This window comes from Haliotis asinina, chromosome 14 (genome assembly GCF_037392515.1).
Source record: "Haliotis asinina isolate JCU_RB_2024 chromosome 14, JCU_Hal_asi_v2, whole genome shotgun sequence".
Lineage (NCBI taxonomy): Eukaryota > Metazoa > Mollusca > Gastropoda > Lepetellida > Haliotidae > Haliotis > Haliotis asinina.
Genome location: NC_090293.1, coordinates 10,604,163 through 10,622,601, shown reverse-complemented (window position 1 = coordinate 10,622,601; position 18,439 = coordinate 10,604,163). Strand labels below are relative to the sequence as shown.

Here is an 18,439-nt window from a genome sequence, read left to right as displayed (position 1 = left end):
TTGTTCTTACTGAGTAGGGTTGGTGGGATAGCCTGGTGATTAAAGCGTTGTTTGTCTGCTTGAGGACCTTGATTCTATTCCCCACATGGGTAAAGCCTATTTCTTGCGTCCCTTGCCATTGTGTTGCTGTAATATTGCTAAAAGTCACACATTCGTTCACTGTCAACAAAGTAATTCAAGTTGTAGGGTGGTCTGTGTACCGACTTTCTGACATCAAACATTGGTCTGTGACATGTCTGATTTTCTGCTGAAAGGATTTATTGAAATTAATGTTTTGTTTCTTATAATAACTACACAGCACCAAAGTGACTCTTTAACCTAATCATTTTGTGTCAAAGATCAATCTTCTGAAGCATTTACTGTCCAGTTTTCATTTTTACTTAATTCAGACTTTTTAAACCATAGAGTAAAGAAGTTAAACATTCAGAAATATTCTGCCTAAGTTCTTTCTAGTCAGTTTTGAAAAAGCAGTCATAAAGAAAATATTGCTGGCTTACATCCATATAATGTCTATAACAAAGCACAGTATTATCACTACAATATGTCACACAAAATTGTCTCAAAATAAATATCGTACAATTTTTGAAAATGGAGAAGTCCTGAATGTAATGTGTTGTGAAAAAGATATTCTAACCAAATTCAGTCTTTGCCCCTCTCAATGCAAGTTCTGTATTTAATGATGAGGCTGTATCCGAATGGGTAGTCTCCCCTTGGGCAGACAGGCTGTATCTATAACAGGATGTTCTGGCCAGTGTGTCTGCTTAGGATCAAATCAATGTTAGGGGCTGGGACTTAATACGTAATTATTCTGCATTCCCTCGTTAAGAGATTATGATCTTTGAACTGACAGGTATTTACAGGTAAAGGTATTTAGGCTGATCAGATTACTGTTAGAGATTGTGCAAAATTGATTTTTCTCCTGTTGTGGATTATAGGGATACTTGTAACAGCATCATAGCCTTGCCTCATGAAGTGTCAGAAGTGATCTGTGGCATTTTCCAGTGAGGAGAAAAGTCTTTAATGTGTGAAGAATGACATTTTGGAACTATTGTTTTAATGAAATATTGGACATTTGTGTTGTTTTCATGAAATTGTCAGCAAGGTTTGAAATTACCTCAGTAATCTCTATTCTTATGCATTTCTGTAGGTTTAATTCAATATTGATTTTTTCTTACATATTTTTTGAATAGAGACTTTTTATTCATTTCATTTTAGAAACAGAAGTGAGATTTTTTTTTTTCAGTTTTAATTTAATTTCCTTTTTGTGAGTTTTGATTAACCTGCAGATTTGTTCAATTCTATTCATGAATAATGCATAGTATAGCATGATCATACACCGATCAAATCATGTACAACAACCTTTTAAAGTCTTTGTGTGTGGGGTCATTTGATCAATTTTGGCTCGAATTACCAGTTAGGAGGGGTCTATTTATCAAAGCTGTGACATTAAATACCTGGATCAGGAACTGTAACGACCTGGAATAATTTCATTATTATTCATGACCAGGTCGAAGGGGCGTAAACAAAAGATAATATTCAAGTTATGGCAGGTTTAAGTTCGTGTCGTTTCGTGTGCGCAATTAGGTGATTATATTTGTCTTGGATATTCACTCATGCATAAATCTCATAAGCTGTCAGTGCAAAGGTATTGTTGTGTAGATTACCTGTGCAGTGTGAGGGATGCTAACGAGCAGGACAGGTGCAAACGTGGAAGCTTGTTCACTTGGATGTTTGCCGATTTTCTGGTAAAAATTGTTGTGGAACTTTGAATCAGTTCGAATTTGTGAAGAATATCCTTCTGTTAAGAAATTACTTTTGATGTTCCATTTTGAATGGTTATTTAACTCTGGTAGTACTTTCACATTTTTTTGAGGCATACAGGTAGTTTTGTTCAGAAGAAACAATGCATGTTTATGAAAGTGGACGTTGATATTTCTGTTTGATAACCTTCATGTGCTTTGTCAAAAATGTTGGATGTTTCAGTGTGACATCATCACACAATGTTCGTCAGAGAATAATTCACACAAAGGAGTGGTATGATCTTCAGATATACTTGTTGTATAATGGTTGGAGATCAAAATAACGATCTGCCCGCCTGTCTGCTGCTGGCAACTTTCGTGTCGGGCTGCCTGAAAAACTCTGCATGAGATTGTCTGCCTGATACTTTTATATGCCTCACTTTTGGAATGTTAGTATGTTGTAACACATGAGAAGATATATTTGCGACAGGAATCGCTTGAAACATTTGCTTTTAAAATTTTTCAGAAAATATATTATTTTGATGATGTACGAAGAGTCATTTTGCAAGTTCTCTTTTCAAATGTCAGCAGGCTCTTTTCATATGTCTCAAGCTGAGAATGTGACTGAGTATTTAAGTTCATGCTTGTTTTATTTTAATTTTGTGAATTAATACACATTTAAAACAGTGATACTTGTTTTTGTAACAAAATGCAATTTATGAGTCAAAAGTGCAAGAAGGCAAGTTTCCAAGACGAACAGGCAGTGTTTATTACCTGACTGACTAATTGAGTCTGAAAATTATTTTGAGGACTGATCATAGTGAGATATCTGTAATAATGACGTGTACTTGTGAAGAGCATGGAAACATAACATGCATATATATTCTGTGTCGGTCAAAGAGTATATACATACTGGGAACAAATCAGGAAAGTGAAGGAGCACCCATGTCAAGGGGAGGTAACTCCTCACTTACTAGTATGAGGATTCCATGTTTCAGTAATTTGTTATGGGAATGTATACTATTGAAAGTAACCAACAGAAATTCAATCCGAATAGTAGGAATATTTTTCAAATTATTCTTTAACACAATGTGGACAAACAGTTGAATTTTGCCCAAATCCGTCAAGTGCGAAAGGACCACGAGCATGTGAATAGGTGCTGCCATGCTCTTACTGATGCCATGCCTCCTGCAAACGTGTTACATTCCATATTGATTGACAGCAATCAGAATAACAGGTGTGTGACCTGGACATTGCATAATGGCTGTATTCAATAGCAGCCTGGGTCATATACACGCTGCATGTGCACTGGCAGACTAACGCTTAGCCTATGAATATGCAGGATTTTCATAGGAACCAGAAATTAAATTTGAGATGGGAGAATCTGAAGCAAATCAAGACTTCATTCAAGATTTTTAGATTGCAGAATGTGTTGGTGGTAAAATGTGTTGGTGGTAGAGAACATGTCGTGTTTCAGAACTCTACGGCAGATTTAAGCACGGGCAGGAAATACTTACTGGACTGAATGGGATGAACTGGCTGGACAGGAGTTGACTCTGTGTGTGCTTGTGTGTGTGCATTTCTTAATGGAATAGTATGGTCTAGTATAGGCTTTATAGAGTCAGTTGACAGATAAAGGACCTTTCATAATTTATGGCTTGGGAGAGGGGGGTGGTGGGGCTGGGGGTGGTTGTAGATGATGATTTTATGGAGTTGCATGTACGATATGAATGACACCCCCCTTAATATTAATTTGCAAAGTAAGTGACCTCCCCTTTAAAATCATCATCACCCCGCCCCTACCCATAAATTATGAATGGTCCCTAGTGTGCCATAGTTAACATTGATGTCAAACATGCACACTGTATGCTGGGGTGTGTGTGGGGTAGCCTAGTGGTTGAAACGTCCCCACATGCATGCAATGTATGAAGCCCATTTCCAGTGTCCTCCCCACCGTGACATTGCAGGAGTAGTACGAACATCGGTGTAAACCCACCTCTCTCTCTCTCTCTCACTCCCTCACTCACTCACTCACTCACTCACTCACTCACTCACACACACACACACACACACACACACTCTTGCTCTCAGGACTTATTTTTAAGTTTTCATTAATGAGAAGAACTGTTGTCCACTGACTTTAATGTTTTATCGTGTACCTTTTGATGCCTAGCAAATTCAAATCGCAACTTAAATTCTGAAATGTGATCAAATTACATGAATATTTCCTCTTAAGATATTATGTATATTACCATGGGCTGGTGGGGCAGCCTATTTGATTACAGCATTGATTTGTCATGCCGAAGGCCTGTGTTCAGGTCCCCATAAAGGTACAATGTGTGAATCCCTTTTCTGGTTTCGTGCCAAGATATTTCTGGAATATTGCTAAAAGTGACTTCCAGCCATACTCACTCACTCTTATATTAATTCTGTGTAATATTTAAAGACAAGAGTTCTTTATGGATGACAACTTCTTTATTGTGAAGAGTCACAAGGTTTCAAAGTATGTTCTCACTTCTTCAACAGGTGAATGATGATGATTTTTATGAAGAAAAACGTGAGAAAACATTATTTGGAAATACTATGTATGAGTTGCTTGAAAATGTCAGATTCCATTTTTGCTTCAGGGCTGTTATGTTGCTGAAAGCCTTAGCTATGATGCGTTTGTTCACGTCTGACAGATAAATCAAATCTGTTTTTGAATATGGTTTTCTGGTGTGGAAGAAAAACATCCACAACAGTACAATTCAGGGTAACATTCTGTGAACGGCTGCTGGTAGTGATTTCTGTTGACTCTGCGCTTTGGTTGTCTAGGTAACAATTTAACCGCAGTAGTGCTGGCAAACTCATTAAATTGGGCTTTGTAAAAGTATTTGAAATCCATGTTGGGTAACACTGTCACAACCAGGGAGCTGCTGTCAGTGTTTGCGTTGGTTTTAGCTGTTCGAGGCTTGAAGTTCCCAAAGTGATGTGGATTATGATAAACTGCTGTAGGAGACTCTGAAGATTGTTCATAAAGCAGACGCCACTTTAGTCTGTTGACCTGATTTGTGTCCGTCTCTGTTTTTTGTCTTCAAGGATTAGGCAGTAATGGTGAAGCTGGATACCAAGAATTCATAATTTCATTTGTTTATGGTGTTATTAGTATGCTGTTTTAGGCCTTTGTTAAAAGGGATTCAGTTGAATATGTAATTTGTTATGCAGAAGAAGATTGGTAATTTGATTTTTTTAGTGAATATGAGAGAAAGACAAATTGGATGTTATTTTAGGATGTTTTCTTAAACCTTTATTAAATTACACATGTAATTAGTGAGGCGTAAATGTTGTAGAGCTATACACCTACATTTTCTTAATGATGCACTTTTATGTTGCAATTTTGTAAACATACATCTGAAAAGAAGTTAAGCACCTTTTAAGTTCAGGTGTGTCCCAAATTTCCACTGCATGCTCATTTTATTTCTATAATCAGGTGGTAGGGTAGCCCAGTAGTTACAGTGTTAGCTCAGCACACTGAATACACGGGTTCAATTCATTTTATTTTTACGAGTAACCAGGAGACCACAGGTACCTGATGTTGATTGGTATCAAAATGCTGCATATTCTGCAAAATGGTCACAAAGTCTTACCTGATGAGAAGAAGTAGGGGATGCAGCTGAGTGGCCACTGAATATCTACTACATGGATTAATTGCATGTCCCGTTATATAATTGCTTTCTGTATGTCAGTATGAGACTGACATTTTCTAAATGAAAAGAAACAAGTTTTGTTAGAAATATGTGCAAAATATGATTTTACCAAGTTGCTATTTTCTTTAGAAATAAGTCGTTACCTGTGCTTAATTAATTTCTATATATAACAGTTAATGATTATTTCTTGAAACATCATTAGTTTGCTATGGATTTTTATGGAGAATCAGAACATTAATACTTCTTGATTGTTTTTTTTCAAAACTGATAAAGTTTTTTTGTAAGGATATTAACTACAGGAAGAAACAGTAAAACAGAAACTAACTGACCACATAAAATTATTTTTTGTATTATAAGATTATTAATTATTTACGGAACTTCTAATTTATTTTTTTTTAAACACAAATTGTCTTACTTCAAGTGAGATGTAGCATCTACAGTATCACCTGTCTGCAGTGCTGGAGCCTACACCTGTACACATGATTAGATGATTAGGCGATGGGTGTAGGAAAAGGGCACGATGGTACTTTTTAATCTGTTAACAAAAATGTAATTTAATTATTTAAATAAAAATAACACCATCTTACTTCACCTGAGTTGATGCATCTACAATGGTACTAGTAACATTGTCTCCAGTGTTGGAGCCCATCAATGTACACATGATTAGATGATTAGCTGGGGTGATTGTAGTAGGAAAAGGGGTATGATGGTGTCACCCAATCCAATCCTTCGTGATGCATGTAGAAGACCAGCAATGTGGCCAAGTATTATAGTGTAATCGTTGTCTGGCCAGATCGTCCACGAAATTGGGGATCAATTTGGGGGGAAATTGTGGCAAGAGGGGATGGATAATTGACATGGGGCTTTGTAGCCGCTGGTGCCAGACAATCTCAGAATGGCCAGTCAAGAAAAGGAAATTAAACAGCCAGACTTATATTCATCTCTCGGGATTCAATTTGCGTGAGATTTCACAGCTTCGGAGCAAAGTAAAGCCATACTTACATTGGCTAGTGCAAACCAAGGATTTGTTTGTGATGTCTGAGGGAGTTAAGGTCTTAGTAATAAAATGGAAAGCAATAAGATGGTTATATTTCTAAGTCACTGTCTGGAGTTCTTGGTTCCTTTTCTGCAGAAGGAGATGGTTTTGGCTCTGGACAAGGATGACAGTTCACATTAAAAAGTGGTTTTTATAAGTTGGTGAGTGTTATGTGATAGGGTATGAGTGCTCTAGACACATTGTGTTATGTCCTTGCTGTCTGGTTTATTCGTGTGCCACAATATTTTGTGAAATGATGTCTGATATAGCAGAGCTCTAGGACGTAAAAATATATGTTTGGGTGTTCATGATGATCGGTATACCACGACAAACGTGACAATCGTGGTAAAAGTTATTTTAATAGCGATTCTAATTGTATTGATTATGATGGTTACGTACTGGAAGGTTGGTGTGATACTTTAGGAGATTTGTTGGCATTGCTGCAACGACCAGTCAAAGGAAATAAAAGCTTTTGTTTTTTATTGGGTACTGTTCATAATTCATGACTTGGGGTGTTAAGGTTGGGATGGTGATGATTTTAAATTAAATATTTATCTGGTCAAGATTATTTACAGATGACTGTTGGAGTCGCTAGAACTGATTAATTATTTCTCAATTTTTCATACACAGAGACAAACAACCATGATGCACAAAACTGATACTTGTTTTATGGTCATGTGTATATTTAGATAGAATAACTCTCATGTTAGACTGTAATGATGAAAATATGAGGAGTATTTTTATTCACTGAGGTATGAGACAGCATTTACTTTCAACAAACAAATTTCATTAAAGTTTTGAAAAACTAAGTGAAGTCTTCATCTTTACAATATACTGTGGAGAAAACTCAAGAAAAGAATACAGTAACACTTGTACTTTCATGTGTTCCCTTAATATTTTCCTTGAATTCATTTTCAGCATTTATTTTCATTTACTATTTTTTAGAAAAATATGGAAATTATTTAGTATGGACCCAGGTGTAGAGCAGCATATTGTGATTAATGTTTTTTGTAAATTATGCATTGTGTTATGTTGGTTTCTATACTGGAAAGCGTTGTGGATATTTATTCAATAGGTGGTGTCAGTTTGCATTGTGGTAAGCCTGAGTTATATTAATATAATCATTACTTGCAAGCATCAGAGAAGGCCTAGAGCTGATAGTAAATGCAAGCTGTGCGTCCAGTTATTGCCCACCCCTACGTGCCCACTCAGAAGTAAACGGTCACATTTTGTCCCTTGTGTTAAATATTGATCTCTATTGAAATGAACATGATTTTGAATATCAGTGGGCGAGGCAACCGTAAACTGAAACTAATGTTTGGACACAGCAGTAGAGTAAGCATGTGTCAGTATGTTTATTACACTATCAAGTACAGCAGCCTTTAAGGCTGGAATACTGTGTAGGACTTGTTGATGTCTATCAAAACTGCAAAATTGATGTGGTTTTGAAATGAACATACATCACTGATGGATGAATAAGGTGATATTGCCATTATTGGAGGAATATGTGTGCTGGTTGTATTTAAACCAGATTCTATGGCACTTTCCCTTAATTGTAATACAGGAATAATATACACACATTAAAACGTGTAAAAGGTATCAGGTTGTTTCACTGAGTTTGGATTGAAGATGGATGAAGGTTTAAGGCTGGTGAGACATGGACAATCAACAACTGAATTAAATATTTAAATTGTTTGCTGTGGGAAATCAGAAGAAAATGATCACAGGAGTTATTATATGGGATATTATGTAAGAAAAACGCTTTGTGTTGTTTGGAAAGGGGAACTTAACTAATATTAACTGTGCATCAATGCTGAAAGTCATATGTGAATGTTAAATAATACTGTTTGAGGGATCATACGTTTCTGAGGCCAGCCCCTATTAATTAGTTTTTACAAATTTTTGTTGTGAAAGATTAGATTAGGGGGAAAACTATAAAAATTGGGTTTGGGTTGATTATGTTCTTTTTTACATTTTGATTGGATAGTCAGAATGTAACTAACATTTTTGGGGGGGGAAGTATTTTGTTTCATTTGAGTACAGTCTTGGGTTGAAATTATTTCAGGCGATACTTGCTGTTGCCAGTGTGAAAACTGTCATGTTATTCCTTTTTTGTATAATTCTAAAAAAGTATGTTTACTGCTGGTGGCTACATAAATCAAGCAATAAATGTATGGATATTTGGTATGCATATCATTATACACTGTTTAGGAGATATAGCGTACACTTAAAGTTGTAGTCAGTAGTTTGTGAGAGATTTTGGAATATGATATATATGATTAAGACATTGGACACTGATTTAGAAATATCCATATAAAAAGCCTCATAAACCCCCAGCAGTGTGTTTAATGCTTATAAATCTCTCACATATAAATGGAGATCTATTAATCTTATCAGTCACATTTTTTGTAGAGGATTAGTTTCATGTGACCTGTTATTTCAAGATAATAAGTTAAAGAGAAAACATTGAATTAATGGAAAATAAAAGATCACGAGTCGAACTGAATTTGTTGTATGATCTGAACGTGTAGGGACAGATGTGATAGTGGTGACTGGTTGAGTGACACCTTGCAGCTGTTACGGCCTTGTCTATAGTGCTATAAGCGTGACCGTGGAGGAGCTATCAGATCAGCTTCATGGTGTGGATCGTGCAATAGACACAGACATAATACCTGCTGTCCAAAATAGTCAGATGGGTTGACTGATACGCTCTGTGAATGAATGATGACATAATTAGTTTTTGGAGTTTACGTGGACGTTTGTGTGCTTGTCATTGGCGTAACTTCTTGAAGGTTGGGAGTATAACGGTACAGGTGAGGTATGTGATGAGAAGTGATATTTACTGTTAGCTGTGTTTCTGAAAACTGAAAGCATGTTTTGAAAATCGTTCCATAAACATTTTCATTTGGTATTTCTGAGTGGATTAATGTTAGCTTTATTGGTGCAGCTGTTTGATGTTGGTTTTAATGGCACTGTATACATTTACCTCATTATAAAGTTTACGTTCAGTGTTTATGTGTCTGTTTACTGCTGATGAACATCATGCTAGTGGGAGGCAGGTTACCTGAGAGGCTCATGTGTTTGATAATTACACCATAAACAGGGACTGAGACTCAAAACTAGTACATGCATAGAGATCTTGGTGATGTTCAGGTTTCGCGGTCGCCATTAAAAGATGATGAAAATCTTCATAGGCATATAGTTGGATATTGCCAACACAAGGAGTCATGTTGGATGCTGCTGATGTGGCTGAGTAGGTTAGATCGACTTTTAGATGCCTGTTCTAGGGCTGGGATGATTCAGCGATGCACCTATACTCGTACATCACGATCCATTTACATTCGGCACAGCTATCACATCATCGACTGGTCAATACAAAATGGTACAGAACTTTATTTCCAAACAGTATTATGTTAAACATTTTAAAGTTCTTATCTAGAGAAAAATATGCAGGTAAGATAGAATTACTTGCTTGTTTATTACAATAGTGTTATTGTTATACACAAATACTTTGAAATTCATCAATCTTTCAAAGTGTATTTGTCGTAATACATATCGTATCACTGGTAAAATATCACAATCTGTATTGTATTGTGACTTAGTGTGTCGTCCCTGGCCAGGCCTGTTCCAAGAGTAAGAGTTCAAGTTTATTTTACTTTTGACGCCTTTCTAAAGTGTATTTGTTTTGCTATTCATGGCAGCATTATTGATAAATTTATTTTAAAGACTGTTCAAGAGCAACACATAGCTGATAGCTGATTTCTTATTGAAAACATTTCGGAATAATTGATTAAATATGCTGGCAGAAAATATGAACAACCAAAGAGAATGTTTAGAGGTCTTGTTGATTGTTTTGGAGCTAAACTGGTCAAACAAAACCGATTACAATGCGATATATGCATGTGAAGCTAGTTGTGACAAGAATGAAAATTGGTACACAATTAAGGAGGCTTTTTTTCAAGAAGGACAAGAATTAAAGTTGTTGTGCATGTAGGTTGAAGAAGTTGTATATGTTATCTCATAAAACAGTGATAATCTGATTTAAATGGTTATACCATGCTATAGCTTTGTACAACACACAAAATGCCAGAAAGAGTGATGATAAATGATCGATTATGAAAAGTCTTATCCTATGACAGTTACTTTTTTGCTAAAATTTCAACTTGATTACGACCAGCCAAGAACTGAAAACTTTTCAGGTACACCTTTACGGTTCACGGCCTGTAAATGGTTACGATACACAGTAATAGTAATGTTGTGACATGCGGATGCAAAAGCCTGCATTTCAGATATACTGAACTGCTAACTTGGGAAGTGCAGAGTTGCTTCATTTAGGGTCTTGACATTGAAAAATGAGCAAGGCAAAAAGTGATATAATACAACTCAGAGACTATGAGACAGGCTACTCTTCCTCGATATATACTTGTGAAGCAATCAATATTGCATATGTATGTACTGAATACACTACTGGAATTTCTGTAAGCCCCCAGAATAAGTAATAATCTTGTGCAATGTTCTGGATTTGTACACATGGATCACTCTGTACACAAAATATGTGTATACGGGAAAGATTTAATGGCACAAAGTTTGGGATTCGATGAGAATTATATGTTATAACTCATAGCACAGATGTGTTGTAGAGATTTTTTAATTTTTGGATCAATTAGTGAATAATTAGTGTTACCAAGTGCGTAGATATTTATGTGATATTTTCAGCTCTTCTGGAGTTAGGTAATTTTCAACAGATGATGTTTATCAATGAGTGTAGGAACTAACTCCAGACACATGTTGTTGGGATCAGTCTTGTATGTTCACTAGTTGGTCTATCTCATGTCCGGTTCGTCAGAGTGTGTCAGTACAACTTTGGGTTGTTTCATATACAGGGGCGAAGAGGTGGCTTTGTGTTTAAAGCATTTGCCCATGACATGCCAAAAACACAGGTTCAATTCCCCATGTGTGTACAATGTGTGAGGCCCATTTCTCATGTGTCCCTTGCCTTGATGTTGCTGGAATATTGCTAACAGCGGCATACAAATCAATTGTCTCCTTACAACACAAATACACTGACGTAGATTGAAGATCTCAAACAGTCATCGCATGAACAAGCTGCTTACTGTTCCGATTCTGACAGTCAGTGATGGTTAGTGAAATATATATAATTGCAGCTTTTTGTAAGGAGTGAATAAGTACATGGTGATGTATGTTGTCAAGAGAGACTTGTACACGATATTGATATGAGTTTCTGGAACAGTCTGTTCAGAATGCATTTATTAGTTTTGTTGAATGGACTTCTGTAGAAACTTATTTGGCTTGAAGACCATTTTTAAAATAAGTCTTGTTAAGTAGATGGACTAGCTGAATATGTATAAGGTGAAGATTGTTGGTTGTGTGAGTGTATCTGTGAGTGAGTGAAATGTGGTCATATTTGTGGGTATAGAGGAGGAGGAGGGTGGGGTGGGGTGTTGGCGGATGTATGGACGTGTGTTTGCATGACATGTAATAATGAATGATGCATGTGTGGAGATATGGACAGTGCTAGTGGCTTAATGATGTGTTTAGCATTGCATACACCTTGATGAGTTTAAGGTTCACATGATCGAAATAGTTGTCTGATCATTCGAAAAGCCAGGGTACAGTATTCATTGCATTTGAATTATCCTTCCTTATCCAAAGAGGAGGAGAACAAATTTTACATTGACTGAAGCATCCTCATTTCAAAAGTATGTTGTCTTTGGAAACATTCAGCTGGGTTTCCTTTTTGACAACAGACTTTAATATTTGTTACTTTGCCACCTATCTTTTAAATATCAGAATTAAAATGTGTTTTCGTCATAAAGCTGTATTGAGAGTTATAGGGTGGACTCAGTATTGCTGAAAAACAGCATATCATATTTCCATTGTCTGTCAGTATCTGTGTGGAGGTCAAATGTCATGAAAGGTTTCCTCATCTGACGAGGTGTGTTTTTAATTGAAATTACATTTCATTCTTTCTTGGGTACTTTGAGGAAACTCCAGGCAGTTTCTATGTATGACTCTTTGGCTTGTGTTTGTTCAAATGATGGTGTATGGAGCCTTGATATTATTGGTTACTAATGAAACGATGTGACTAGATTTAGGTGTTGGAGTTAGTGTAGTATGTCTCTTGAATTATTTGCTTTTGCCAAATCAGTTTGATGTGATAAGTAGGCGACAATGGTTCCATCATGAGGGAGAGGCTGATATTTTCCTGTCAGCCATGATGGAATGGGAAGATGAAAGACTTGACAGATACGGACATGGACGAATTGGCGAAAAACTATGAACGGGTCCTGCTTACTCCGTTTGGGTGAGTATGATAATGTGCTGGATTTTTTTTTCAAAATCAGCAATCTTTGAAATCTTGTGGTGAGTACTGAAACCGTTTAGTTCATGGTGGCCTTGTTTGATAAAATAACCTTAGCGCTAATGTTGTGATGTGATGGAGGCATAGTGGGTTTAATTCTCATGAATCGTATAAATCTGCAGCGATCAAGACTCCGACTCATTTTCTTCTTTTTCCACTCATACCCATTCTCATCGTTTGTTTATTATCTCATGTAGGGAAGGGACCATAGGGGTAGTCCGGTCAATCTACCATCCATCTTTTGTCTTTCCTAGTGTGTAACAAACCAGATCACTGCATTGTTGCCTTGATAAACAACATACTCTGAAATACTTAAATGTTTTAGAACAAATTGCAGGTGGTTGAGTTTGCACGATAAATGCAAAATTTAAACTTTAGTTACAGTATCAAAAATCCCAGTCAAGCACTGCTTTGCTTGTAGAGACCTGCTGCATGGTCTGATTTAATACAGATAAAACACAAGCATCAGCTTTGTAGACAACGACCGATCTGGTTCCAGACCAGCTGGAATATTGCTGAGTGTGGCGTAGAACTACATTCACCCACTCACTCACTCACTCACTCACTCACTGTGTTTCCAGCCAATCAGACAGATCCAACATGTGCTTCTGGCACAAGGTAAACAGGTCACATGACACACCATCTGGCAAATGTGCCCAATAAGAGTTGAAGCAAAAGGAAAAATTCTTTTTCAGAAGAAGCCCTCTTTGGGGTATACCCATTTTTGTGTCCATTATAAATCCCATGACAGTTGTAACCATATTTTGTTAAAATTATTTAAATTTCCATGAAGACACAGTTATAAAAGCAGAGAATGCAATAAGTTTTGAATTTGTCTTGCTAGTTACTAAGTGTAATGCCATTAGGAAAATAGATGACATGTCTGACTCAATCTTCAGTGTCCATAAAAAGAACAATTAGTCATTTTAATTAGACACTTCATACATCTTAGCTATTGCTCTGACCCGACCAGACCCCTGCGAAGAAACTGCCAAAGTGGAACACATATTGGCGTTATTGCCCTGTCTTTATCGTTTCTTGATAAAAGGTGCCGATGATCGACCTCAAAGATAATCAATTATGCCATGATCAATGTAATTATTGTACTAATTTCATGTTTGTATGTGTAAGCGAATATTGTCTGACTGCGTTAACTGAACTATTAAGTTCATGGAGGTACACAAATTTAATGAAGATGCTGGTAGTTTGTTGGCACACCAGCCAGTTTCCGTGTTGTAGCAGATAATTAGAATGATTTGGCCAAGATGAAATATTGGCTTTGTTGATTAAATCATTTCCCCGAGGCTCAGTTATTGATTGTCAGAATTATTTGCTTGACTTTTGTTGCCTTTGTATATTGTTAGAAATATTATGTTAACTATATCGCCAGGGGAAACACAGCAAGTTGCTAAACAGAATTTACTTACGTGTGCAGGATGAGGACCTGTTAGTGAGTGTGATAGATTATAGCATATGATTATATGAAGAGTTATTTCCCCAGAAGCAGATAACAGTAATCAGCATTTGTTTCATATTTATAAGGGGCAGAAGGGTAGCTTTGTGGTTAAAACATTTGCTCATTAAACCGAAGACCTTGGTTTGATTCTCCACATGGGTACATTGTCTGAAGCACATTTCTGGTGTCCCTCGCCTTGATATTGTTTGAATTGTGCTAAAGGCAGTGTAAACCTAAAGTATGTCATTTACTTATATTAAAAAACTGATAAACACTTTATTAGTCATTTTCTGTACCACAGTTAAGTGTGCAAAGTTGGATCCCTTGGACAAGCTCACTGGGTCCAAATTGTAGTTCGCCCAGATAATGCTTCCAGGTTGCTCTCTCACTCACTCACTCTCTCACTCACTCAACCAACCAACCAACCAACCAATCAATCACCATTTAAAGCCCTTTGCAGGAGTATGCTTTGACGAAAATGCTAGAATACTGAAGAATAAAGAAGAGTAGACTCACACACACACTCACTCACTCACTCACTGACTGAACAGAGCAAACAGCTAAACCCATTGCCATGAAGACATTTTGTAGATGGTAGGGAGGCTGAAGCACATGTCGGAGGTGCTGAGATATATTTCTGTTTATGTCATTCAAATGTTCGAGACACTACTCATCTCCCTCATTTGAACCAGGCAGTGCTTTGATTCCTTTGGGGATTAGACAACCATTTTCTGGCAGAGACTGTATATGTTCATGGATATCTGCAATTTGACAACGATCCAAAGTTTGCACAAAATGACAGATTAACACTTTCTGTGATGGAAATCAGTGTTAATGCTGTAATCAAGTGTAGTTTGGGTATGGTGGTTTTATGTAATGATACATGGACTGATCCACTCAGTATAGTAACAGAGTGACCTTAGGGTCAACAAGCTGACTATTGAGGCTCATTTGCAGCAGCCATTTTGAAACTAGCTTAATTTGATAACTTTGATGTTAATGAAACAAAACGAACATGTTTCATTTAACGGTGATTAAACTTTACTTTAGAGGTAAACTCAATTTCAGAGTAAAGTTTGTGAAGCATCACTGTCATGGATGGCCATGTAAAAACTTTTATAAATAACTTTGGCTCGAATTTGGCTTTGGTCCATATCAGTGGAATTTCCACTCTCATGATAAATTTTGAGTTTGCTATTTCAATAAAGCTAATGCAATTAACATTTCTAGACCTTTGAATGTAATTCCCATGAATTTTAACCAGTTGAGCACAATCTCTGTTGAGAATATAAATGGTATTGTTGAAAATCATATTTCTGTACAGAGATTCATAAATATTCATAGTGATGGTCATATAACTTTTTGTGAATATTATTTTATTACGTATGATTATGACTATTAGAATCATGAAAATAATGACACTGATTATTTTGAGATGATGATGATGATGATGATGATGATGATGATGATGATGATGATGATGATGATGGAGGAGAAGTGTCGATGAACACAACAGTTAATGTCTGTTCTCCACCATCGCCATCTGATATTGATCAGCAAGAGCATCATCTGCATTTAAGTAGTTGTTGCCGATGCTGATCATCAGGGATGATTATTGAAAGCAGTGTAATGAAGTAATTGTGATATGATTTATGTGAAGTGAGTCACTTTACAGTCACCCTAAACTTTTATTTCCAACCTTGTTTGTTGCATTTTCAATATGTATTTATTTCTAATTATTAAGATAGTAAATTAATGTTTGTATATTACTTGAAGAATTGTTCATCCATTTGTTTTTAATGTTACATGGGAGGTAGTGGGACAGATTGGTGGTTGAAGATGCCATTCCATCATGGTACAGTGCGTATCCCACTCCTGGTGTATAATTATGGTTAATGCCTGTCTGTATACTGCATGTCTGGTCTGTCTGGTTGTTACAGTATCCTTCACCTTGTTACAGATTGCTGGACAAGTTGCTGATTGTGTGCCCCAATGTTGATTATTGTGAAGACGTGTTGCAACGCTCTGATCTTGAAGCTCACCTCCTTCACAGGTATGCTATTTATGGATTCCATGTTAGAGTAGATCACCAGTAGTCTATGCATGTTGTATGATGGGACTAAGCATTGATATGTGTGTCTGGTTCCTAGAGTAGGTTGGTTTCATCTTGTCCTATCTTGACAACATTGACAGATTAATTTTAATGACTGGATTGTCTCTTTAATTTAATTTTTTTGAAACTCAGTTGTTATATTGCTGGAATATTATTGTATGTGGTTTTGTATTAAAAATGCACAGGTATTTAAAATCATAATGTATGCTTTTGCATGGATCTTTCTTGAATTCATAGCTAAGTCCCAAAATTGGTAAAATTTTTGATATTATTCAACTTTTGTGGTTTATATATATGTATATCGTGATAAATTCTGAGGATTTGGACTTAAATTTATTTTTTGATATATTTACTGTCCATTACTGATCACATGGGATGAAAGATAAACCTAATGGCAGAACTAGATAATTCCTTTGGGCTATCATAGAAGTTGACTGTCTCTGGTTTAGTAAAATTCATAATGTGGGTATGGTACTATGTGCACAAAGAAGATGATTTAAAGATGGCTGATTTTCTTCTCTCTAAAAATCTGATAATACCTATAATGTTGATAATTTGCATTATGAAATGTTTTAATGAATCCCATTAAAATCCCATAGTAAAATAATTAATTTCTTCTCGCAGATGTCGAGGTGCAGTGACACGGTGTATCAAGGCCAGTCTGGGATGCACGTTTCAGGGTCCACGTAGTGCCTTACAGAGCCACCTGTGGGAATGTCCATACAAGGACCAACATGCAGGTATGCAGTTATCTCCCTTTCAGTTGCACCATCGCTGTATGTTTTCTGTGTGACACCTTTTTTACTCTCAAATCCCATTGTGAAAGAGTGGACCACCAAATTAGGTGATCTGGATACATGTATAGTTTGTTCTTGTCAGTGGAAATGATATGTTCCATTTCGAACGTGTTCATTCATTTTATTGCTTAAAAAGATTATTGACTAGAGATTGTTCATTTCTTTCCATTGTTGACAAACATACAGTACAGCCGTAAAACAGTATTAATATGCTGTTGTCTCTGAAACTACTGGGACGGTGGGGTAGCCTAGTGTTTAAAGCATCTGCTCATCACACTGAAGATCCAGGTTCGATTCCTCACATGTAAATTGTAATCTTTTCCTTTTGCAACGGGGTTGCCGTAGCAGTGTGACTTTTAAAATAGGCCCTAGATTTTCGAATCTCTTAGCGCTAAGATAGTTGTATGTACCATACATTAACATTGACTTACGACTATCGTAGTGCTAAGAGAGCTTAGAAAATCTGGGACTAGGTGTCCAGCAGCCACTGTTGGCTGTAGGAGGTCCCTAGTGACTTAGGTTTTCAGGATCAGCATCCTGACTGTTGACATGTCCAAGCACACAGATGTCATTGCTTATAGCATCAATCACCGGAATCTCTGGTTCCAACTTGACTATATATTTATCAACTGCATGTGTTAAAAAACAACCAAACACAGCTCAGTTGAGTGGGGTGTTTACAAGATGTTGTGACTGTTGCAGGTCAGAATCCAGTGGTGGAGGGGGAAGTGTCCACCATTGAGATCCAGATGGACACGCACAATGCCTCCCCTGGCAAACACAGTCAGGACCTGGGAATCAGTGTCGTTGGGGGATGTGATACGCCGTTGGTGAGTGGCAGCATCACAGGTCTTAACCATAAACATTTGAGTATATGAAGGACAGGAGAAAGTGTGATTTCTGAACTGACTGAAAGCTGTTAGTTTTTTTAAGTTGTAAGTCTTGGTAAAGGATATGGTGGCCCATTTGACAGTGTTAAACAAAGGTGTAATGGTTTTAGGTTTGGATCCCAGATTTGACTTGAGAATTATTCTTATATTGCTATACAACTGATTTAATTTGAGTGCTTCTCAAATTATATTTATTTTGGCTTTTGTTCCACATGTAGCTAACATAAAATTGAATTGAACAATGTGTTAATTGAACAAACTCAGTGTTTGTTTACCTCAGGATCGTTAGTTGTGTGTCATTGCAAGGGTTTCTTCCTGTTGCCGAACTCGCAGTTGATCT

The 18,439-nt window shown here is 36.7% G+C and overlaps 1 protein-coding gene across 7 annotated transcripts in view; it reads left to right on the top strand.

Moving 5' to 3' along the window:
• Window positions 1-18,439, top strand: part of LOC137261116 (ligand of Numb protein X 2-like) — a 91,391-nt gene that overhangs the window by 60,066 nt on the left and 12,886 nt on the right. For 4 of the 7 annotated variants that reach the window (XM_067798801.1, XM_067798803.1, XM_067798804.1 and 1 more), the window contains exons 3-5: window positions 16,260-16,352; window positions 17,037-17,152; window positions 17,912-18,039. In XM_067798801.1, the coding sequence (XP_067654902.1) occupies window positions 16,260-16,352; window positions 17,037-17,152; window positions 17,912-18,039 (337 nt within the window). Of the gene's footprint in view, window positions 1-1,701; window positions 1,746-9,156; window positions 9,280-12,381; window positions 12,787-16,259; window positions 16,353-17,036; window positions 17,153-17,911; window positions 18,040-18,439 lie in introns of those variants that run through there. The other 3 variants (XM_067798807.1, XM_067798806.1, XM_067798805.1) reach the window with 3 other exon arrangements.